This window comes from Pteronotus mesoamericanus, unplaced genomic scaffold (assembly GCF_021234165.1).
Source record: "Pteronotus mesoamericanus isolate MK-2021 breed Mesoamerican mustached bat unplaced genomic scaffold, CSHL_Meso_final contig_84, whole genome shotgun sequence".
Taxonomy (NCBI): domain Eukaryota; kingdom Metazoa; phylum Chordata; class Mammalia; order Chiroptera; family Mormoopidae; genus Pteronotus; species Pteronotus mesoamericanus.
The window spans coordinates 1,944,109-1,968,850 of record NW_026555267.1 but is presented as its reverse complement, the minus strand read 5'-3'; the positions used below and the strand labels follow the sequence as shown (position 1 = coordinate 1,968,850).

The 24,742-nt window shown below is 50.0% G+C and overlaps 2 protein-coding genes across 2 annotated transcripts in view; one reads left to right on the top strand and one right to left on the bottom strand.

Annotated features, from left to right (window-relative positions):
* Positions 1-24,512, bottom strand: part of ACSF2 (acyl-CoA synthetase family member 2) — a 29,866-nt gene extending 5,354 nt beyond the window's left edge. Inside the window, exons 1-10 of the mRNA XM_054585394.1 lie at positions 24,326-24,512; positions 8,562-8,757; positions 8,067-8,195; positions 7,763-7,816; positions 7,053-7,171; positions 6,748-6,913; positions 6,101-6,196; positions 5,806-5,963; positions 5,422-5,513; positions 5,060-5,136 (exon numbers count right to left, since the gene is read on the bottom strand). Of these exons, the coding sequence (XP_054441369.1) occupies positions 5,060-5,136; positions 5,422-5,513; positions 5,806-5,963; positions 6,101-6,196; positions 6,748-6,913; positions 7,053-7,171; positions 7,763-7,816; positions 8,067-8,195; positions 8,562-8,757; positions 24,326-24,456 (1,218 nt within the window). The 5' untranslated portion in view covers positions 24,457-24,512. The remainder of the gene's footprint in view (positions 1-5,059; positions 5,137-5,421; positions 5,514-5,805; positions 5,964-6,100; positions 6,197-6,747; positions 6,914-7,052; positions 7,172-7,762; positions 7,817-8,066; positions 8,196-8,561; positions 8,758-24,325) is intronic.
* CHAD (chondroadherin) lies at positions 825-4,832 on the top strand. Its single transcript, XM_054585395.1, has 4 exons — positions 825-1,681; positions 3,499-3,662; positions 3,934-4,079; positions 4,411-4,832. Exons 1-3 carry the CDS (start codon positions 908-910, stop codon positions 4,073-4,075), a joined length of 1,080 nt encoding a protein of 359 aa, XP_054441370.1. The 5' UTR covers positions 825-907; the 3' UTR covers positions 4,076-4,079; positions 4,411-4,832.
* Positions 24,513-24,742: the final 230 nt, after the last annotated feature.

The window sequence follows — 24,742 nt, the reverse complement described above, 5'->3', positions numbered from 1 at the left end:
GGGTGGGGGCGGGACTGTGCTTGTTCAGTTGCCGGACTCCCTGCCTGTGGTCCTCAGGTGTGTTTGGGGTTCTCTGGGTCACTCGCCGCCACCACCACCACCACCGCGCACACACGCGCGCGCACACAATTTTCTGGTTAGGCTTCGGCCATGGAAAAAGGAGAGCGGTTGCAGGGGAACTCAAGCTTCGGGCTGGTAGAGAGGAGCCCGAGGCAAGTCCAGGGGTGGGGACGGAGCTCCCATCTCCCTGGGGCTGGCGGCGTCTCTAGCCAGAAGGGGGAGCCCGACGCCAGGGCGGCTCGCTCGCTCGGCCGGCGCCGCACAAGAGCCCCATTAAAGCGCCGCCGGCTGGCCAACCGCGGCGAGACTTGCGTCCGGCTGTCCAGCCCCGCTTCCTCTTTCCCCGGGTCCAGGGCACCGGGCCCACTGTGTATGGGGGGCGGGGGGAGGCGGCAACGAAGCTCGACCTTGAGCAAACAAATACGTTCACAGACCGCCTCCATCCCTGCGGTGTAATCACAGGGCTCTAACCAACGACCCCTCCCACCTCCGCCCCATCAATCCCCCGCCCCAAAGCATGGGGAAAGCAGCTAGGAGGTCTGAAAAGGAGCGGGACCTGAGAGCAGGGGATGAGGTTGAGGGCCACGGTCCCAGCCCCGCACTGTTGCCAGCGGAGGGAGGGGGGGCCCCGCCCCCTCCCAGTGGAGGGAGGGGGTGCATCACCGGGCGGGAGGGAGTTAAGCCCGGTGGCCTCGACGCTCCACGTAGGAGCTGGCTCCCACTGTCGGTTGCGGTCAGGGCCACCATATAAATAGGGCGGGAGACCCGAGCGCCAAGGACTTCCCGCTGCCCGTGTCCCGCCGCTGCCGCTGCCCCCCAGCCCGGCCCCAGGCGTCCGGCCACGGCCATGGCCTGCCCTATCCTCTTGCTCAGCCTCGGCCTCCTGGCCGGCCTGCTGCCGACGCTGGCAGCCTGCCCCCAGAACTGCCACTGCCACGGCGACCTGCAGCACGTCATCTGCGACAAGGTGGGACTGCAGAAGATCCCCAAGGTATCAGAGAAGACCAAACTGCTCAACCTGCAGCGCAACAACTTCCCCGTGCTGGCTGCTAACTCGTTCCGGGGCATGCCTAACCTGGTGTCGCTGCACCTGCAACACTGCCAGATCCGTGAGGTGAGCGCTGGGGCCTTCCGCGGCCTCAAGCAGCTCATCTACCTGTACCTGTCCCACAACGACATCCGCGTGCTGCGTGCGGGCGCCTTCGACGACCTGACCGAGCTCACCTACCTCTACCTGGACCACAACAAGGTGACTGAGCTGCCCCGAGGGCTGCTCTCCCCGCTGGTCAACCTCTTCATCCTGCAACTTAACAACAACAAGATCCGAGAGCTGCGCGCCGGCGCCTTCCAGGGAGCCAAGGACCTACGCTGGCTCTACCTGTCGGAAAACGCGCTCAGCTCCCTGCAGCCGGGCGCCTTAGACGACGTGGAGAACCTCGCCAAGTTCCACCTGGACAAGAACCAGCTGTCCAGCTACCCCTCGGCTGCACTGAGCAAGCTGCGCGTGGTGGAGGAGCTGAAGTTGTCCCACAACCCCCTGAATAGCATTCCTGACAACGCCTTCCAGTCTTTCGGCAGATACCTGGAGACCCTCTGGCTGGACAACACCAACCTGGAGAAGGTGAGCTCCTGGCTGCAGAGCTCTGCCCTGGCTCCTTCTACTCTGCCTTGAGGCCCAAGGATCCAGGGCCACAGCTGGGCACAATTCCCTCTCCCCTAAAATTGCCTCTGTCCCTCTGGCCATCTCCAAAGTGAGGAGCACTGTCCCTTATCTTCTCACATCCCTACCCTGCCCTGCTGCCCCCGTCCCCAGTCTCAACCACTGCCCTCCTAGCATTTCTACTTATGCACGGAGCTGGAGCTGCTCTGGCCCCACCAATGGCCCCTAGGAGGTATGGCCAATGCTCCCACACCCCCCGCTGTGGGCAGCAGCCACCTCTTCCTGTTGGGCCTTCTGCCCCTCCTCTGCTGTTTTTCCCGTCTCCAGTAAACCTACCACCCCATAAAGGAAGGTTTGTTTATTGAGGAGGCTTCCAGAGGAGCTGGGCGGATCGGGCCCACAAAGAGACCCTGTTCCTGGAGGGGGGCGTGCATGTATGCTGTGGGGGGGGGGATGCTGGGGACTGAGGGGGGAGTAAATACCCAAGGAAGACCTCCTCCACGCCCCCTAGAGGCCCTGGTGGATTCCACCCGCCCGTCCCCACCACCCTCTCCATGCACATATGCCACTGCATTCTTGGCTCCATTTCAACGGAATGGGGACCAGAAACCAGAGTCTCCCCCAGAGTGCAGGCGCGGCACCCAAGAGCTCTGCGAAGAGCAAAGGCAAGAGCCACACATCATTGTCAACTTTTGGCACGGGTCCCCAGGTGTCTCCTGAGAAGGAAGACTAAATGTACCTCACTGTCCCCAGGCTACTGACTGCCCTTGCCCACTCCAGTCCCCAGACCCATCTCCTGGCTGCAACCTCATTGAATCCTTTCTCCCTTGTGATGCTCAGCACCTGGCCAGATGGCGCTGCCTTGGGTCTGGGGGGAATCTCTTCTTGGAGCTGAAAAATTGCTCCGGTACAAGGGTTTCTTCCGGGAGGTTTGGGCAGGCACCGGGGCAAGGAGGAGGAGATAGCCGTCAGAACAGCCCGGTTACCAGAGAACTGCACACCCCTCCCTGGCCACAGGCATGGAGATGAGGACAAAACCGTACCTTGGAGGCAGCCAACCTTCGTCTACATGGATGGAGCCTGCCCTTCTATAACCAGAGTCCTCTGTGCCTCCTGTCCCCAGTGCCAGAGCAGCCTTTTAGGGGGCAGCAGAACAGGGGCGACAGACTGATCTGGGGCAGGGGAGGCCACGCAGGATCTGGGACGCCTGGGCCAAGATGTGGGCACCAATAGAACGTTTCCTCTAGCGCTGTCCAACCTGGCCAGAGGCTCCGCCAGGGAGTCTCCACAAATAGCTTCTGGCAGGCAGCGAGGGGGCAGTGAGGACAGAGCTGGGGAAAGTCCCAGAACTCCGGGGCTGTGGGGAGCCTGGGCCCACTGCCCATCCCACCAAACACTGACCAGCTTCACCATATGCCAGCTTGGGCCGCTGGGGCCACACTCTGGCTGCCTCCCCAGAGGCCGTGTTTGCGCAGAAAGGGCAGTGCCAGGGACAGAGGAGCTGGGCGTGGTCCTGCAGCTACTGTTTACTCACTACTGTGACCCTGGGCAAGGGGCTTAACTTCTCCCTCCCATCCGCATGTTGGAAATTACGCCAGCTATCTCACAAAGGTGGTTGTATATGTTAACTCATCAGAGACAACTTAGTCACAGTGTGGCATTCCTCGAGGTGCTCCTGCTTATGTTCAGGGAAGGACCCTATGACTCTGGGGCCATAGGGCTGGGAGAGGCTGGACACTGGGGCTGGGGTGCTCATTCATGCCCACCTTACCCCCCAGTTCTCCGACGGCGCCTTCCTGGGTGTGACCACGCTGAAGAACGTCCATCTGGAGAACAACCGCCTGAACCAGCTGCCCTCCAACTTCCCCTTTGACAGCCTGGAGACCCTCACTCTCACCAACAACCCCTGGAAGTGTACCTGCCAGCTCCGGGGCCTCCGGAGGTGAGAGCACCCCTCCCCCTCATCTCCAGAACCCGCCCTCAGGTGACGCAGTGGAGACACACTGGCCCTGCACTAAGATATCCTGGGCGTACGTCCCACATCTGTTATCTGATAGGTGTGGAGTTCTGTGAGTTCCTACATTTGTAAAATGAAGATGACAGCTCCCAGGCTACCCTGGATCCAAGTCAATCCTGGCCCCATAGCTCACTTGTCCCTTCCTCCATCACTGCCACATTTCTTCGCCAGCCCTGGCATCTCTCTGTCTCGCCAGGTGGCTGGAAGCCAAGACTGCCCGCCCGGATGCCACTTGCGCCTCACCCGCCAAGTTCAGGGGCCAGCACATCCGTGACACGGACGCCTTCCGCAGCTGCAAGTTTCCCACTAAGAGGTCCAAGAAAGCCGGCCGCCATTAAACAGGTGGGAACAGGGCAAGCAGGTCCTCATTCCCTCTCTAGAGATTCTGGCAAGTGAGGAAAGTGGCACAGGGCACTCCCTTCCCACAGAGGGCCATGCAGACCCTCCAGTTTTGCAGGGAGAGGAGGGGAATAGAGTGGCTCCCTTCTAAAGGGGACAGTGATCCTGCCCAGAGCTCTCACCATTCTCTCCAAAGTCATCTGGGTTAGTGCAGTCCTGACACCGATCCTTGCCTCACCGCAGGTCCTGATCTAGCCAGTCCTGGCAACTGGTTTCTGCCTTCTGCTGGAGAAACTACTGACCTCTCCACCTCTGACCCCACCTTCTTCCACAGCCTTTGCTGATGCACAGACCTGTCCACAACTAGACCCGTACTGGCAGGGGGACTCGGGATGCCAGCATGTACCCAGCTCCACCATCTCCGGGTGACAGCGAGGGCTCCTTCACACCTGGCCCCCCCACCATGGTTCCTCTCAAAGAAGCTGTTGCCGAGACCCCCAAGCCCTTCAGAACCAGAACTGGGTGGTCATCAGGATGGCCATCCTTCCAGAATCCTCCTTCCGTCTGCTCCCCTTACCCTTCCATTTGGAAATGAACGTCAGATCTTTGCTCTGCTCCTCGTTTCCAGAAAGGATCTTAAGCCTATACTTCAACTCTGGCAGCCCCTGCCTGCCAGGATGCTCTAGCAGGATACTGGTGCTTTGCCAAATATCCCCCATGCTGCATTTCTTCCCCAGATTTCTATAAGTATAAATGTATGTATGTATAATATTTACTCCCCGTTGTTCCCTGTCTCCATGACTCACCAGCTGCTGGTGAGGCCAGACTGCATTTTCTCACATCTGCTTTCTGGAAGGGTGGGCCGAGAGGGTCTACCCCGAGAATCTAGCCTGGGCTCATTCTCACTCCCGTACATCTGTTCTCATCCCAGGCTGGCCTGCCTCCCGCCCACAGCCCCGGCCCCAGCCCCAGCCACCACTCACCACCAAGTCCCTCGCGTTCAGCTTTTTGACAATCATTCGCACCAGCTCGGTGGATACAGGAGACCCACCAATTAAACCTGAATCAGAGAAAAAGGGCTGACACAGTTCCCTCCTCCAGGCCCAGTGGACCCCCTTCGCCTGCAGCTCTTACTAGGGAAGAACATTGCGTCTCCCCTGACCCTGGACCTGTTCCTACACTTGGTGGCTGGCCTTGGGCTGGTGTCCAGGGTTGCTGGGAATTTGCCTCCCTCCCATCCACATTTCTACGATGACCTTCTTTCCCCCTAAATAAAGGACTGGGTGTACGTACATCTAGCTCACCCGGGCCAATCCTGGCCTGGCCACCCTTCACCCCATCCTACCTCCACACACGTTTGAGATGTCGTAACTGGAGAAGTCTGACTGGTTCAGAATGTCCACGAACATTGTGGGGGTGCCATAAATGTGCGAGCCCCTGTATAAGGAGGGGTGGCATCTCCAAATCAGGTTTGGAAGTGAAATGGAACTCTCTCTTCTCACCCACCCTGCCTTGCACCTGTAGGAAGGGCCCAGGCTGCAACGGTGGGAATGGGCAGGAGCAGCCCTTTGGAAAAAGGAACTGGTGCTCTCCTGGGGTCCCCCACTACCCTGTCTCCATTTCTCCTGGCTAGAGGGAGGAGACATCCTGGAAAGGGATCGGGCCCCAGGAGTGAGGAATAGGAGGGTGTCGTGAGCCCGCAGGTAGCTAGCTGTCCACTGATGCCCACCTCTCTCTGCTGATGGCCTCCAGCACCTTCTTGCCATTAAAAACCGGAGAACACAGGATAAGGGTGGCGCCATGTAGCACGCTCACCATTGTGCCCCCGACAGAACCCAGGCAGTGGTACAGCGGGGCGGGCAGGATTATCCGCTTCTTCTCTTCTGTCTGGAGATGGAGGCATGAGGCTAGGTCTATCCTGGAGCCAGAAGCTCCAGAAGCTAGTTCCTCTAGCCAGCAGGGAAAGCCCAGGGAGACCCTCACCCATGCAGAGTGCCGGGACGTGTTAGCTAGCACCCCCTCACCTTCAGGTGCAGTTTCAAGCGCTTCCCTAACAAGCTGGCGTTGTTGACAATGTTGCAGTGGGAAAGAGTGGCCCCCTTGGGTTTGCCTGTCGTCCCCTGATAAGGCAAACAAGCAATACTTGGCCTCTCCCCACCTCCTTCACACCCGGGGCCACTGCATGGAAGAGCACTGGACTGGGAGTCAGGAGACTGGGCTGCTGCCCCAGATCCATTCATTCATTCCATACGTGCTCACGCAGGTTTACTGCACGTCTGCACATTGCCAGGCGTTAAGATCCAGAAATGCGGAAGGTAAGGTCTTACAAAGTGGCTCAGAGGACTCCGTGGCTCAGGAGCAGATTCCCCTTCTAAGCCTCAGTTTCCCCATCTGCTAAGTGAGGAGGCAGGCTCTACTAGCTTTGACCTGTAGTGGCATAGTGCGTCTGCCCCTGCGCTGGGGACAAGAGGGCCAGGGGAGGGGGCCGTGTGACAAGGACGCCAGTTTTTGCTATTTTCCAGGGCAGAGGGTACAGCTAGGGCCAGGCCGAGGAGAGGTGTCTGCACTCCTGGCCTCAATCGTTGTGTCCTTGTCTGTGGTGGAAGAGTCATGGGGCAGGCGGGGGGCAGCGTGCCAACCCTGGCTTGGGTCCTGAAGACCTCTGCCTTACTGAGGTGTACTGGATGTTGACAGGGTCATAGCAGGACAGGAGCTGCTGGGAGTGCTGGAGCTGGGCCAGGTGCTGCTCTTTACTTCCAGCTGCCACCACCTCATCCAGGAGCAGTGTCCCTGGCAGAGGGGCATCCACTGAGATGAGTGTGGTCAGATCTGGGAGCCTGGGGGGAGGCAGGATGGAGAGAGTCAGGGACCAAGGGAGGGCGCACGGACACGCCGCCCTCCTCCCTGGGGATGGGTGGGGGCAGAGGGGGCCAGGGGGCCACATTAGGTACCCTTTCCAACCCAGGACATCCCCACCTCTGACTCTTCAAGGCCCCCGGCTGGGCCTTCTCCAACTCTGGACAGATCTGCTTCACGATGTTGTAGTATTGCTGGGTCTTGAACTGCTTGGGGAACACGAGGGCTTTGCAGCCCACCTGTGGAAGGGGAGTCCCCCCAACCAACCAGTCAGCAGAAAGCCCCACACTGGGGTCTGATGGAGTCCACACCAGAAGTTGCTCTCTCTCACCCTGGCTGGTGCAGCAGGGTCACCAGTTCGATTCCCAGTCAGGGCACATGCCTGGGTCATGGCCAGGTCCCCAGCTGGGGGCGTGTGAGAAGAACTGATCAATGTATCTCTTACACATTGATGTCTCTCTTCCTCTCTTTCTCCCTCCCTTCCCCACTCTCTAAAAATAAATAAATAAAATCTTTTTTTAAAAAAAGTTTCTCTCTCTCATACACAGGCACCACTTCCCTGACATGCACATGCACCAGCCTCTAATACACCCACACCAACTCACATACTCCTGGCATGACACATGTATGTACTGCCACCCCCAACACATATACCAGCTCTGTCTCTGCCCAACTACCTCCTCTTCCCACCCACTCACAGCCTAAGGAAGGGCAGACTCTGGGTATCGCCCAGCTGTGCGTGCCCTCCCCACCCCATCAGCCCACGGTGACCGCTGAAAGCCCCCTGTTCTAGACACGCACCCAGCCCTGGCCTCAGGAACAGAACCTACCTTCTTGAGGCTATACTCCAGCTCCATGGCCTGGTAGGCTGGGTTCACAGACACCTGGTAGAGACAGCAAGGGTACATCAGTGTCCTGGGCAGACCCTGTCCCTCTCGTTGTCCCTTTACACCCAGGAGGTATAGAAACATGGTGTGGACAGAGGTAGCACCCTGACCCGTTGGACCTCCTTGGTGGCTTCAGGAGAAAGCTACCCAAATACCCATCCAAGGACTGGTTTGGCTCCAAGGGGCCAGCTTCCTTTGAATGATGCCCTCCTGCATACCCAGCTGTGCCAGGCCAGCCCTTCCTCACCAGAATGATGCCCGCCTGAGCTGTGGCCAGCTGCATCAGCACCCATGCATAGGAGTTGGGTCCCCACATGCCCAGCCGGTCACCCTTGCGAAGGCCGATACTCAGGAGCCCAGAAGCAGCTTTGTCCACCTGGTGTAAACAGACAGGGCACAAGGGGTATGGAGTGGGCAAGTGGAAGGCGCATGACTCCAACCTCAGCCCTTGGCCCAGGGGTTCCCATCAGAACCGCCTAGATACAAGGGACACGCCTCAGTGGATCTGGAGCAGGGCGTGGAATACGAAGAGTTAATAAGTGCCCCAGGAGCCGCGGATGCAGGCGGCTTCTGAGCCACCTCTGCCTCAGCCCTGTCCCCACCTCCTGATGTCCCTTGGGGTTCCCAGGCAGCCCCAGTACCCTGCCCCACAGTGAGGTGCTGCCCTCGTGGCTCCACTCAACTAAGGAAGCCTGGGGACTAGCAGTCCTGCCCACTTGAAGGGTTCAAAGTCAGGACCCACCTCTTCCTTGAGCTGGGCAAAGGTCATCCTGACGTTTTCATGGAGGACGACCAAGGCCTCTCGGTCTGGGAACCTCTGTGCTGTGGCGTCCAGGCACTGTCCCACAGTCTCGAGGAGAAGAGGAAATGCGGTGCAGCCCCGGACGTAGCTAAGGCCTCCGATGGGCAGGGTGGCAGTGTGATCCCCCTCTCCGGAACTGTGGGGAGAGGCGCCATCAGCGCCACTGCCCCAGGCCGGCCTGCCTGGCACCAAGGGTCAGGCACACCCAGCTGGGGGCAGGCTGTTAGGGACCACTGCCGAAACTGCAGGACCCACCCATCCCTGGGGACCATCGCCATTGAACTTAGGTGTTGCTTCACTCTTGGGAAATCCAAACCAGAATCGGGCTTCTTGTCCTTAATCAGAGAGAAAGTTCTTTTCCCCAGCCTACTCCGCAGTTTCCACTCAGTGCCAGCGGCCTGGAGCCTTGGGGCAAAAACACTGGAAAAGGAAACTTGGACAAATCACATTGCTTTGGCTCAACAGAGGGATTGCCTGAGAGGGGTGAGAACGATGGTCTCATCTTGGACACTACACCTTCCTGATTACAAAAAAGCCCCTGGGCATTTGTCAAAACCCATAGAATAGCCCAACACAGTATACAAACTATGGACTATAGTCCATAATAATGTATCAATGATGAGCACCAATTGTAACAAATATTACAGTAATGCAAGATGTTAATAACAGGGGAAACTGTGTCAGGGTGGGGTGGGTATATGGAACTCCAGTTCAAGTCACTCAATTATTCTGTAACTCTAAAACTGCGCTAAAAAAGTTAAGTCTATTAATTATTAAAGAAACGAGGGCAAAAATGGCCTCCGGAAGTCCAAGTATCACATGCTTAGGCCTGTGTGTGCTCACTTGCCCACCCCGGGTGACAGCTGCTGGGCTCCCAGCGAGGCCTAAGGAGCAGTGTAACCGGTTTCGGGCTCTGTTCCCACCAGAGAGGGCATGCCCCAGGTTCCAGTGTCCTAGGCCACCTCCGGGCCACCACTAGGTGGTGTGGGCCCTGAGGGCCAATCCTGGTGATTCAATCGTGCTAATAATCCCATGGTTTTCTTTGTTGATCAACTGTTTATGGTTTGGGGAGGAGAATTTCTGGGAAGAATAAGGTATGCAGGGCAAGGGGAACAGAGGAAACCGCTGCCATCTCATGGAAGGGCAGGTCATGATGCCAACTGATGAGGAGGTGGTTCTGACCTGGCTCTGGAACTAGAGCGGGGGCCGAGGATGAGTCACACAGTGGAGGACTCCATGGGAGGTGAGCCAGCACTAGCCTGGGGTTGGAGACGTCTCATCCCAGGTGTGCTGCTAGCTGGGTGACTGTCACAGACACCTGTGGTGTCTCATGTCACGTCTCCTCAATGCATTTCTGGTTTCGGCTGCTGGGACAGTTTCCTGGGGGTCTTTATGCTCAGAGGCTTCCTCAAGTGTCCCCTTCTGTGGCTGGACAGTTCTGGGAGGCAGCTGTGCCTACTCAGAGGCCCTGGTTAAGCAAAAGCCTGGTTGCCTGGAGGTGAGGACTTCAATGACACAGCTGACACTGGCTTCTCTTCTTCTCTCCTCCTCCCACTCCCTCATTCCTGTTTCCCAGGATCCATCCGCACCCGAGTCCTCGTTCTCAGGGGAATCCAAATTGAGACACAGGACTTACCCTCTCTGGGCCTCAGCTTCCCCACCTATAAAGTTTGGGGACTGAATCAGTGGTTATCCTCAAGGGAATGTTATCCAAATTACCCAGACAATCTTTTTCAAAGGGTAGTGGCAAGCCACCTGAGCCAGGCGGTTCCTGTGAGTGTGCTGACCAGAAAACAGCCAAGGCTTGCAGGGTTTTAAGATCCTGTGAGTCTGCACTCACTACTGCCCATAGGCTGACAAACCTAAAGAACTGGTGAGGTGGTGCCTGGGGGTCACCATGACATCCCTCGAGAGAGACTGTGTACCCCAAATCCCTACCTCACAGGCATACTGTAGAGGGTGAGGAATAAAGAGAAGAAGTAAAATGGAGTCACTACAGTCAAGCTGCTAAATTACTGAAATCAAGTAGTTAAGGCATGAAGAAATAATTCTATTCTTTTTTTAAGATTTTATTTATTTATTTTATTTTTTAGAGAGGGGGAAGGGAAGGAGAAAGAGAGGAAGAGAAACATTAATGTGAGAGAGAAACATTGCCTCAGGTACAGGCCCCAACCAGGGATCAAACCTACAACCCAGGCACGTGCCCTGGCCAAGAATCAAACCGGTGACCTTTCGCTTTGCAGAACAACACCCACCAATTGAGCCACACCAGTCAGAGCAAAATGATTGTATTCTTGCTTTAACTAGCCCAGGAACTTACTTTTATATAGATGCCCTATTTATAATCCTCTGGTTACCCTCTGAAGGACTAAGGAAAGAATGCTCATGTGTCCACTGGATATCTGGAAGATTATCATTTTAGAACAATCCAGAGGCTAAGAATGCAGGACTGGTTCTCCTCAAGAATCTGAGTTTTACTATAGGAACTCTTAGCTTTTCATTCTTCAGAACACTCTGCATACTGCCTTGTTGTGTTTCCGGTTTGCAAACCCCAAGAGGCTTGAATAAAACTTTATCTTATTTCTAGCCAAAGCCTCCTGATCCGTTTATGCTAGGTCGATAAGGGCACTCATTCTGCGCACTGGGAAACAGGCATGCTCTTTCTTTGGGTTTGCGAAAGTGCTAGTTGCAAGAGCAAGCATGTGGAAAGAGCCTGTTTAAGAAGAAAGCCAACACAAGGAAAAACAGGGAGAGAAAAAGACAGAGACAGGGAGGCAGAGACAGAAACAGGAAGTCACAGTGGCCAACTTAATCTTGAGGGTGTTGAATCCCTAGACAAAGCCATGTAAGTCTACCTATCTCTCGACTTTTCACTGTCAAAAGCTAATAAACTCCCTCTCTAACTTTACCACAGTTTTGGGGGGAAAACAGCCAAACTCCATTTGTGACAACATGGATGGAACCTGAAGGACATTATACTAAGTAAAATAAACCACACATACCCCTGGCTGGTGTGGCTAAGAGTATTGAGCACTGGGTTCAGTTCCAGGTCAGGGCACATATCAGGGTTGCAGGCCAGGTCCCAGTTGGGGGCGTGTGAGAGGCAACTGATCAATACACACAGCCCAGCACAGTGCAGATCTCTGCCAGTTTAATAGTCTCGTTGTCAACGGAGCATCGAAGGCCGGGGTGGGGTTCTGCTTCACAACAGTCATCTTCCTATTCTCACAATGACCCAATGACCTAAAGAGAGGTTTGGTTTGGAACTTGGCTTTTCCCTCTTTCTCCACGGTTTTCAAACTGGGCAGTAGCCGCTTGGAAAACTTAGTTGGCAAATCAACAGGATGGTTCACATGCAAAAAAAAAAAAAAAAAAAAATCCAGTTCAATTGTCACATGTGTTAGCTCCTTTATCTTTATAGCAGCTCTGATAGGTGCTGTGAGAGAGACCTCCGCTAGCTCCTTCTTCCTTAATAATACACTCTCAGATGTTTTGCTGGCCCTGTGGAACAGAGGCCACATTTTCAAGCGTCCCCAGCAGATAATCCGGCCCAAAGGTAAAGTGCTGGCCAATAGGATTTAAAGAGAGGTAGTGGATGCAACTTCTGAGGAGAACCCTCAAAGGGAAGGCTCATCTTTTCTTTCTTCTGGCCAGCGGGAATGCAGCTTGTGACAAGAATAGAAGGGCAGCTATCCTGGACCACCTGGTGAGCTTGGATACTACAGAACAGCAAAGCAGAAGGAAGCTCATGTCTGACAGCAGGGTGCACCACGCCAGCTACAGACTAGCTGTTTCCCAGAAAAAGTAATTCTGATCTCCTGTAAGCCAACAGGGAAACTGCGTTTCTCTGATACGCTCTGTGGAGGAAGATAGGGGTTCTATGGGAAGTAGGCTGATCTGATCATAAGTTCCTAACTGGGCGGGTCATGGTGGGTAGTCATATCCCAGGTATGTAACTTCTTTAGTAAAAGGTTTATCTTTGATTTAAGTAAGCCCTGTCCAGTGCTTCTGTGCACCTAGGTTAACACACCTTTGAAATAAGCATAACCACCCTCAAGAGAGCACGTAGCCTTGTTAACTATCCTGTAATCCAATCCCCGCCTTGCTTTTTCCCACCTCCGTGTAATCTTCCTTACATTCCCTCCTTAATTTCAGATGCATAAAAGAAACTGAAAACTGTTATTCTCTGAAGCATTTATCTCAGTCTGATGAGACCTTGCTTTTGGGTGTACCTTCCTTTTGGCTCAAATAAATTCTTATAAACATTCTCTACAAGTTTGGATGTTCTTACACTGACAACGCTAAGCAAGTCCTAAAAAGCAAAGGTAGGAATTAATGAACTCTTTATTCTGTGGTTAGGGAAACTGAAGTTCAAAGAGGCCAAGTGGACTACCCAGCTGGTGAACAGTTGAGCCCAAAGTGAAGAATACAGGAAAACTGCCGCGCATTCCATCTGGTTCCTGAAGAAAGGCATGGGGTGGGTTTTTCTGTTCTTCAGGTTTTGGATATACCTCCTCTCTGATCACTAGAGATTGTTGAATCTCAATTTGATTTTTGTTTACTAAGTGAACCCAAGAAACTGGGACTGGGGTACGGCAAGATTGAGGTGGAAACAGGTGGCTCCTTCAAAGGAATTAATAGTTCTAGGAATTCCTATCAATGCAATTGGCTCATAAACTTCAGAACCACTCATTTCGAAAGTCCAAGCAGAAGAAGAACTGATTCTACCTTCCCGTTTTCTCCAACACACCCCAAAGGCCTTGGTCAAACAGGATGACTACTTTTTTTCTATTCTTAAACAAAATGACAGATATTCTCTTTCAACCTTAAAAAGATTAAATTTTAGGAAAAGCAGTTTGTTTGTTTGTTTGTTTGTTCGTTTGAATGTACTGGAGTTGGAGGAAGACAGCCAGTAGCCCCAGTTGCTCCTAATTCAAAGAACTAAAGTAAATACAGGCAGGTTTATAGTTGTTCATATGGAAACTAATACAATAATCCATAAATAATAATACTAGAATAAACTCTGTTTGGAGCCCTCACAACTGTAAACCTACTTTTGCCCCATTCTGTACTTAGTGAGGCCTGACCTACTAGGATGGTAATTTACAAAACACAAGGCACCAGGTGGAACTGAAACTGTGTAAATCGCCCAGGTGGAAGCGGGAGGGAACGGGAGACAAAGCACAGCCCCGCCTCACGGAGACCACGCAGGAGGACTCAGGCCCAGATCTGCTGCCAGATCTGATTTCATCAGGAAAGTCAGAAAACAAGCATTTCGTTAAAAAAAGAACTCTCAATTTTTGGTAATGAATGTGTTCATTATTTTATCCCTAGTGCCTCACAGTATCTGGAATGTAAAAGGTGTTTAATAGAATGACCAAATAAATGAATTAACAATGCACATAACCACCCAATTAAAAAATGAGCAAAGGGCTTGAATATCGTTTTCCCCAAAAAAGATATACGAATGGCCACCAAGCACATGACATGCAAACTCAAACCACAATGCAATGCTACTGCACACCCACTTGAAAGCCTATAATTAAAACAAAACAAAAAAAAGCAAAACACCACCACAAAATAATAAGTATTGGTCAGCATGAGGAGAAATTGGACTCCTCGTGCCCTGTGGAGGGAATGTAAAGTGGGGCAGCCACTGTAGAAAACAGTTTGGCTGTGGTTCTCCAAAACACATAGAATTATCCTATGACCCAGCAATTCCATTCCTAGGTATATACTCAGAAGAATTGAAAACAGGTGTTCAAACAAGGACTTGCACACAAAATTCATAGCAGTACTGCTCAGAATCACAAAAAAGGGGAAAACAACCCAAAGGTCAGCAATGGATGATGGATAAACAAAATGTGGAATACCCACATCATGGAATATTATTTGGCCATAAAAAGGAATGACATAATGAGACATTCCAAAACATGGATGAACCTTGAAATTGTTATGCTAAGTGAAAGGAGCTAGACACAGAAAGCTACATATTGTATAATTCCATGTAGATGAAGTGTTGAGAATAGGAAAATATATAGAGACAGAAGTAAATGAAGTAGTTGCTTAGTGGGGATGGAAAGATAAAGAAATAGCAGCTAAGAGTATGGGGTTTCTCTTTCAGGTGATGAAAATGTTTTAAAATTGACTGCGGTGATGGTTTCACATATAATAATAATTACTGAGTTGTACGTTTTAAAAAATAATGCACACAGCTTGGAGGGAACTGGAGAGTATTATGCTAAGTGAAATAAGCCAGGCAGTGAAAGACAAATACCATATGATCTTACCTATAAGTGGAACTCAATCAACAAAACAAACAAACAAGCAAAATAGAGCCACAGACATGGAAATAAAGAACAAACTGACCGGGACCAGAGGGGAGGGAGGAGGGGGATAACAGGGGAAAGAAGGGGAAAGGTCAAGCCAAGGAACTGTATAAAGGGCCTATGGAGAAAGACAAACGGAGCGGGGAGGATTGAATGTGGACAGTGGGGGTGGTTAAGGCAGGGGAGAGTCATGGGGGGAAAATAGGGACAACTGCCATTAAACAAAAATAAAACAATTTTAAAAAACACCCATAATTCCACTTCTAGGCATATATCTAATAGAAATCATACATGTGCTCACCAAAAGACAGATGCAAGAATATTTGTATCATCTCCAATATATAAACTACCCAAATACCCACCAAGAGTAGAATAGATAAGTAAATGATGATTTATTATTTACAATATTATACAGTAATAAGAGCAAAGGAACTATCGCTACTCCCAACAATATTAATGAAACTCATTAATGTTCAATGAAAGAAGCCAGACAGAAAAAGGCATATACTGTCTGACTCCATTTATATGTACCAAACAGGCAAAACCAATCCAGGCTGTTGGAAATCAGGAAGGTGACCGACTGAGAGCTGGTTACCCCAGTGTGCACAGTTTATAAAAAAGGTATCAAGTGAGCACTGAAAATATGTCCACAGGATTATGAAATTTTGGGGAAGGGGAAAGAGGTGTTTGTCAACAAGTGCACTCAGGCTGAGGGTAAAAAGCTGGGATTGGTAGGGTGGGTGCAGAACACTGACCAGAGTGCAGTGAAAGGACAGTTGCAAGGTCCCATCTCCAAAATGTGTCTTATGCAGGAATGGCCTGAGACAAGAAGTCCCAAACTGCACATCAACAGAGCAAACTTCAGCAATGAGAAAGTCATTTTAAAGTTGGATTACTCAGATTTCCAAATTGTAAAATAATAGCCTGAATGTAAATTTTCCAGGAGAAACTCAGTCATTTTCTTTTTAATTGTTAATAGAGATAGAATTATTCTGAGTCCAATATTAGAATTTTTCAGTAAGTTATTGTAGTATCAGACCCTTGAATATTATTGTGTATGATATGTATGATGGAGGGAAGGATTGCAACTGCACACAATTCTAATAAAAACATATGAGAGCCAAAACAAAACAAAACAAAAACGCAATGAATGCCTAAAGGTATGAATAAGGACATAAACTGCTGCTTAGCAAAGAATTGGAGAAAAAATTATTTTGACAGGTAAGGGATTAGATAACTAGATGATGAGATAGCTGTACAACAGAACACAAGACCATCAACAATGAAGATACTCTTTGTATATTTAATGATATGAAAAGTGTCTAATACATTTGAGGTGAAAAAGCACATTGCTGAATACTGCGAGCTGACATTGAATGGTGTATCCTCATGCCAGCTCTCTTCCAAGAACTCCACACACATCATCTTCTGTGATCTCCATAACCACTCCCTGACCAAGAATCGTACCCACTTTACAGATGAGGAAATGAGGCTCAAATAAATGCAGGTAAGTAGCTAAGCTGGGATCCAAACCCAGAACTATCTGGTTCCCAAAGCCTTGATACAATATGAAATGAATCTTCGTAGAGCCTTATGGCTGAAAGAAGCCTTCCATGTATGTCTCACTTGGACCATCTAGAAAAAGGATCATTTCTTTCTATGGATGAAGAAGCAAGAGGTTCATCTTCTTAAGGTCCTAACTCCGGTGGGTGGTAACCCTGGCCCCCTTCTCCGTGTACCGCAGCCATCCACAGGCTCCCCTGGGGACCCTACAGTGGCCGCGGCAGCACGTCTGAGGCTTACGGGGCCATCCCATTGCCACAGGCTTGCCCCCCCCCCCCCGACCCCGACATCAGCTCTCAAGCAAAGGCTGGTCCTTTTTATTATTTACTTGTGGTATCTGATTCATCCTCTCCGCTGCTTCTGATCTTCTTGTCCGGCTCGCGTGCTTCCAGCTTACCTCTCCTGGAACAAACCATAATGACTTTGCATCCTAATTGCACAGCCCCCAGTTATACCAACCTGGGAAGCCTTGTGCCCCAGCATCAGCCCTGCCCAGTCCAGCCTGGCCTGCAAGCAGGAGCTGGACAGAAAACATAGATTGGCTGGTTCAGTGAACTCCGGTGGAACAGTTGTGACATTCTATGACTTGCCAGGGCTGACAATTAAAGTTCTGGCTCTCTGGGCACCAAGGATCATACAATCCCGACAGGGTCAGGCAGAGACTACAGGCAGAGCTGGGATGGGCCCTGAGTAGCCGTTGGAGGCAGGGACGATCAGGAGGTCTGCTGGATGGAGAGGCTTAGGACCTGGGCCAGAGGCTTGCAAGTAGATTCTGTCCCCTCACTGGAGGCTGCAATTTCCCCTTTTTAGGAACACTGAGGTCCCACTGAAGTCTAGATATGCGTCAGTAAAGTAAGGCATTCTGGGATTGTGTAAGAGATATGCTGGCATGCATACAGGGACTTTGTCTACCAAGCACCAGGTTTGTTTGTGTGGTTTGGCTTTAGATATGAAAAACAAACTTAAAAGACATTAGGGTTGTTCGGGGGCCATTATTTTATATAGCTAACCTATTGATAATTGTGATAATCTTGGTAGGGCGTGCCTCGATGGTGCAATTGTGGGAAACATTTTATTCTACCTGTGTCATAGAATACACAAAGAACCCTGAAAACTCAGCAGAAATAAAACAAACAACCTGACTAGAAAATGGACAAGACATAAAAAGAGATTTCACTGAACAGGATAAGCAAATGTCAAGAAAACATATGAAAAGATATTCAACATCATTAACCATTAGGAAAGTGCACATTAAAACCACAGTAAAATATCACTACATACCTATCACAACATCAAAAATTAAAAAATAGTGACAATACCAAACCCCCCCCCAGAATAGTGACTGGCAAGGATGCTGATCACTAATACATTGTAGGTGAAAATGTAAAATGGTATAGTCATTCTGAAAAAAAAAACAAACAACAGTCAATTTCTTTAAAAACTAAACATGCAACTACCAGATGAACCAGCAATTGCCCTTCTGGGCAATTACCCCAGAGAAATAAAGAATCGTGTTTCCGGAAAAATGAAGACATGTTCATATAAAAACCTGTACATGAATGTATATAGCAGCCTTATTTGAAAGAACTGTAAACAACCCAAATGTCCTCCAGTGGGTGAATGGTTAAACCAACTATCAAGGGATACTGTTTAGCAATAAATAAGAAAGGACCTATTTTTTTAGAATTTTGGATTTTTTTAATATTCTTTTTAAAATTACATTTTACTGATTATGCTGTTACAGTTGTCCTGATCTCCCCCTTTTCTCCCCTTCCACCCAGCACCACCTCGTCCCTCAGGCAATCCTCACACCATTGTTCATGTCCTTGGGTCATGCGTAAGTTCTTAGGCTACTCCATTTCCTATACTGTACAGAATATCCCCATGGGTATTCTGTAACTACCTATTTGTACTTCTTTTTTTAATTTATTTTTTTATTGTTCACGTACCGTGGTCTCCACTTTCCCGCCACCACTTTCCCCTACCCCACCCACCCCCACCTCCCACCCTCAATCCTTCCCCACTTTGGCTTTGTCCATGAATCCTTTATACATGTTAGAAAGGAACTATTGATACATTAAACAACCTGGATGAATCTCCAGAGAATTATGCTGAATGAAGAAAAAATGATCCTGAAAGTTTGTAAACCATCTGACTCTATTTACACATTTTTTTTTTTTTAAAGATCTTACTTATTTATTTTTTAGAGAGAGGGGAATGGAGGGAGAAAGAGAGGGAGAGGAAAATTGATTGGTTGCCTCTCTCATGCCCTCAAGCAGGCCCCCAATCCTGGACCTGGCCTGCAACCCAGGCATGTGCCCTGACTGGGAATCGATCCAGCACTCCTTTGGTTTGCAGAATAACACCCAATCCACTGAGCCACACCCAGTCAGGGCTATTTACATAACAGCTTGAAATGAAATGACAAAACCGTATAAAAGGAGAATAGATAACAGATTGCTAGAGGTTAAGGCATGAGGGAGTGGAGGTGGAAGAGAAGTGGGTGTGGCTATAAAAGGGACACTTGAAGGATCCTTGTGGTGATAGAAATATTCTGTATCTTGTCACTATCAATGTCAATATCCTGGTTGTAATTCTGTCCTACAGTTTTGCAAGATGTTACTATTAGGGGAAACTGGATAAAGTCTATATAGGATGTGTTTCTATTCTTACAACTGCATGTGAATGCTCATATCTCAACATAAAAAGTTTAATTAAAAAAATTCTTAGAGTATATAATATTGGGGACTACAAAGTGTAACTGGGCTGTCCAACTCAGTGGGCATGGAAGCCATCTTGTCCCATCACTCTCTGCCGGGACGGCCCCTTGACACATTTCTAAGACCTGTTCTGGGGTACCCACCTCCCAGCTTGCCTTTTTACTGCCACGCCCAAGACATGAAATATTGGGCAGAGGAGACCACGTCCTTTCCCCCATGGTTGTCAAAGACAGCTAACCTGTTTAATGTACGACACACATTTTCGTGAATTTTTGTCAAGGTCATTGCTCCTTCCAAAAGTATCCCTTGGTTTTGGGGCAAAAGAAGCCAGAGATAAGAGCATATACTCCAAAATTCAAGAGGAGGTAAAATTAACCTGTGGAGATTATAAATGAACAGTGGTAGCCTCTGGTTGGGGAAGGGAAGTGACGGGAAAGGGGCATGATACAAATTTCTAGAGGTGTGCTATCCTATATGGTAACCACTAGTCACATGTGGCTCTGGGACACTAGTCTGAATTGAGGTGTCCTAAAAGTGTTAAAAGATTTCATTAGGAAAAAAAAAAAAAGGTAAAATACTTCACTAGCAATTTTTGGAAGATTGATTACATGCTGAAATGATACTTTGACTACACTAAGTTAATATATATCATTAGATATATGTTTCCTACTTCTTAAATCTTTTTAAATATGGCTGCTAGAAATCTTTAAATTATGTATGTGGCTCACATTATACTTCTATTGAATGACACTGTTTTAGAGTGGTGGACAAGTTCTGTATCTTGGAGTGTAGAGTCATGTGTATATAGACTTGTTAAAATTAACTGAGTTGCACATTGAAGATTTGTACATTTTACTGTATGTAATTATACCATAAAGCCCAATATCCTTCCCCTACTCAACATAACCTCCCTAAAGGAGTCTACAGCCTTCAAAGGACACAAAAATACAAAGAACCCCCAAGTGGTAAGAGCATCAATAAGGTTTGAGCAAGGTACTCTACATTGATGGAAACTTCCATTTTTAGCAACCTGAATAAAATCGCTGGTTTTGTATGTTTGTGCATGTGTAGAGAAAGCACGCAGAAAATGATTGAGTCCAGTAGACTCAAAAAGACAGAGGATATTTCCAAAAGCCTGCAATACCTGGCGACAGGAAGCATTCATGCTGCAGGTTCTCCCTTGGGCCACTTGCATGGGACCCCCAGGGAAGGCACACAGGAGTCAGGAGTGGGGGCTGATTCAGGACACTTGTCCCTTGATGGGATCACTAAGCTACACACAAGGTCTGGGTCTTAGCTTCCTAGGGTCAAAACCCCTGATGTTTTCTGTTCACTCACAGAGGACAAGGGAGAATCACAGAGCAACACTGCATGCAGGTGTGAAGGCTGCATACTTCAACCACAGCCCTCTTGGATTCAAGGATCAGGTTCAAAGTCCAGTCTCTTTAGGAATCACAAAATGTCTACAGAAATGTAGAGTGCTTCTACAGGAAAATAGGTCTAAGTGGCCTATTTTCCAAAGATACTAAAGCCCAGAAAAGTTGAGTGACTTGACGAAGCCATACTGAGTTAGATAGAAGTGGTAGGGCTTGGACCCATGCTCATCTGACTCCAAGGTGAGAAACACGTGCATGCCAGCCAGGCTCAGAAAATGTTTTGTAAGCCAGAAACACAACTTGTTTATTTAGGAACGGAGGGCAACTGGAAGGATTGCTGCTGGTACCTGTCATGTATCATATTCCCTCATTAAGGCCAACTCCAGAGGCGAAATGACATTCTGTGTATTTGGTTTGCTCAGTAAGAATCAGGAGGTGGGGGGCGGGGCGGGGGGAGGAGCCCTTAATTCCCACACTCAGCATAAAAACAGGCCTGCTGCCTATCCCTGCACTGCGAGCAGCCCCTTGTTGGCTTAGGCAGCTGCTGCTGCCAGGAAGTATCCTTCCTCCTCTCCAGGCAAGGCTGTTTATTAAACTGTGGGCCTTGGGGTCATTGCAGGAATGTGCAAAGCCCTGTTTTCCAAGCAGTACCTGTAAAATAGTTAATCACTGCAACAAGTTGAAGCTCTCCTTGGTACCAGGCTGTGGGTCAAGAATTTTCTTATGTTCCCTCACTAAAGGCTCACAGCAAGAGGACACGTCAGAAAAGTCAAGTTCAACTTCGGTGCCAAAGCTAGGGTAACTAAAACCAATATGTACCATTCACTGACTGCAATGTCCAAGTTTATAGTTTACTTTCTATTTTTACATTTAGAGTGGATGACCCCCTTGCAAAAGGCATAAGGCATATTACCAAATCACTTGTCAATCAGCTTCAGGGAATTATGAAAAGAGTCTATTTTGTGTAATTATTATGGTTTCCATCCAAAATACTTCCTGGCTTAATACAATCCCCTCCTAGAGGGATAGCATTGTATGGTGTCCAATAACGGTCCCACCTAATTACAGCCATCCCCCTGGAGGGCAGTCCACGAAGGCCACTTACTCCTCTGCCCCAGGCCAGCAGCTTCAGGTCTCTGGAGCCCCTGCCCTGACATCACACCTAATCCTGAAAGGCTCGTCACTGTTCTCTCTGTCTTTCCCAGCTCCAAGTGCTCCCAACACCCTGGATCAACAATTTTTCAACCTGCTCCATCTCATGGCATACATCAACTAATTACTAAAATTTCGCGGCATACCCCACCCAAAATCTTTTTTGCTGATCTGACAAAAGAATAGATATAATTTTGATTCATTCACACCAGACAGCTATAGTCATATTGGCTGCTGTCATTTTTTTCATTTGACGATCTAAGGGAAAAGAGGTCCGTGCCCCTGACTGAATAGCCAGGTATCGCATGTTTTAAAAGTTCTCGGAGCAACCGGCTGAACACCGCTGTCCTAGATGGATGCAGCTAGGCCCCCTTTAGAGATCTGGAGGAAGCCAGTTCATCTCAGGTTCATCAAGGAATCAGTGTTGGATTGCTTCTTCCGAGACTCTGAAGCGCCACAGTAGGGACTTCCTTGAGGAAGGGGATGATGTGGTGGCAAGGGGAAGTTGCTGGTGAGCAATGGACAGCTTCTTATTTCCTTCTGCGGAAAAGGCTCTGGACAGGCCTGGCTTTGATGGAGATCCAAGGACTAGATTTGGCAGAGACTACCAGCTTGACAACTGGCACAAGGAGGCCACTGAGAAGGAAGTCCTCACCCACTTTCAGGTCAGTTGAAATTCCTACCCAAACATCCTTTGAAAGTTCTCAGGGACCAGCCCTGCCTCAAAGGAAAGACTGAGAAAAGCAAGCCTTTGTCAATACAGGAAGCAAATGGCACTAGTGATGAACTCACTGTGATTAGGTAATGAGTCAAAGGTCATAAAGCAAAGAGTTAGGGCGTCAGGGCTGTAAGTCTTGATATTTCCTAACAGAACTGGAAAAAACTGGAAATATAATTAATAACAGGCTTGGGTGCTGGGCAGCAAGAAATCAGGCCGTACGGAACCAGATCAGAAAGAGCAAAAAAACAAAAGTCCAAGAGATTTGTGTATCATTTGACTTGAAATGCTGAGTCATGGTCACCTTGATTTATGTTTTTCCTTACTAGACTGCAAGTTTCTGGAGGACTGGGTCCAATGGCTTCCACAGCCACAGCACCCACCAGCCGCTTGACCTGACATACGTTTTAGGAATGTCTGCTGAATGCTTGAGACTCATGAGGGTTTCTGAATGGGAAAGTAGGAGTGGAAGGGATGGGGCAGAATTAGGCCAAAAGATTTGGAAATCTTCTCTCCCTAGGCAAATAGGTATTTTTGTGACACAGAATTTCTCTGAGCCTTTGTGCCCTTATCCTGAAATTGCAAGGCAGTAGCAGGAGGGTGACCTATTTGGTTTACACACACGAGAAGTCAAAGCTCAGAAGTGTTGCCAGATGTCCAGAGTTGGCCTGATTTAGCACCACGAAGCATGTATACTTTGAGGAGGGCAGCTTTCCTTAGAACCCTCACAGTATAAGAGGGACCCAGGGATCCAGAGGCAGGGCCCGGAGGTTAACGAGTAGCACAGTGGTTGAGCTTGCCTAGGGAGGTGCTCAGGAGCTGTGGGGGACAGAGCTGGGGGAGAGCACAGAATCCCATCTACTGACCAGGCTCGAGTTGGGGGTTCCCCAGACAGTTAGGCATAGTGATCTCGAGGCAAGTTCAAAACATTGTGATCTTGGAATTTTGGCCAAAAGAGGGGTTTATGTCTCCCTCCAACTCCCACCACCCAATTTTTATTTATTTTTTCAACCAAACAGCTGTCTCAGATGAGAAGCCTCTTTGGGCGCCTCCTCCCTTTTCCATGCCCAGGCCCAGACTCTGGGACCTGGTGTCCAAAACTGTCCTGATCTCATACTTAGTGCTTGGTCCAGCTGAGTGGCAGGGCAGATTCCATGGTGTCCGGGTTTCCTAAGTGCTGAAGGTAAACACCACCACTGATAACATTCAGTGAGAGCCCAGCTCTGCTTAAGCAACATGCTTTGACATTTGCCATCTGCCAGGAAGGCAGCATCACTTATTTTACTGCTATAGAGGCACAGAGCATCCTCCACCTTCTGGCCCCCATCCCACCCTTTCCACTGAAGACAGAAGAAAATAGGTCCAGCAAGTAGCAAGGATCAAAAGAAGTACTTGTTAGTAGCTAATGAGAAGAGGGGAGGCTGCTGAGTGTAGTGGCCTGGGATGGGCAAGACTGGGCTGAAAATCCACAAGTTTATTCCTGAAGGAGGTCCAGCTCAGAGGCAAGGCCTTGCCCCTGCCCTTCTCCCTCAAGATGGACTGCCAAAGGCCCACGTTTCTGGCGCTCTACGTGCCCATGAACCTAAGAATCTAGAGTCCTACACGAGAACCCAGAGTTAGTGCAGGGTCACTGCCAGCCACAAGCCAAGCCCCAAACTGCAACAGTTAGGCCATTATTCCCTGTTACCTATGTGCTAGGTGCGGGGTACCTACTCCCTCGAGTGCCACCCAGAGGTGCAGCAGCTGCAGGTCTCCCAGCCGGAGTGGGGTCGGCCCCCAAGGAAGCCCTGCAGGAACCACCCCCTCTCCGGAGATCAGCCCGGCCCCTCTTCCCCGGGGCCCGTACCTGAAGGGACGGACGCCTCGCAACCTTGCTTCCTGCCAAACCCGAGAGAGGACGGTGCGTGTCCCTAGCACCCCTGGGGTGCTGGCACACAGCCGCCCAAGGCGCAGCATCTTGACGCGCAGCATCTTCATGCAGACACTTATGGCTCGCTTCGCCAGTGTTCCTACTGGAGAAACTTTTTTTAAAGAGTCGAGGCGGGGCGAGCGCGGATCAGGCGAGGTCGGGTCGCCTCTGCCTATGGGATGTGAAGGACTCGGGGCGGGGGCGGGGGCGGCGGGGAGGGGCGTGGCGAGGCGTGGCGTGGGGAAAGCGGCTCCAAGTCGGGCGATCTTCCCCTGAGTCCCGCCGCCCTCCCCTTCCCCCGCCCCGGAAAGAATGCCCTGATTTCCCTCTAGATCCGAGGGCCCCAAGGCAGAT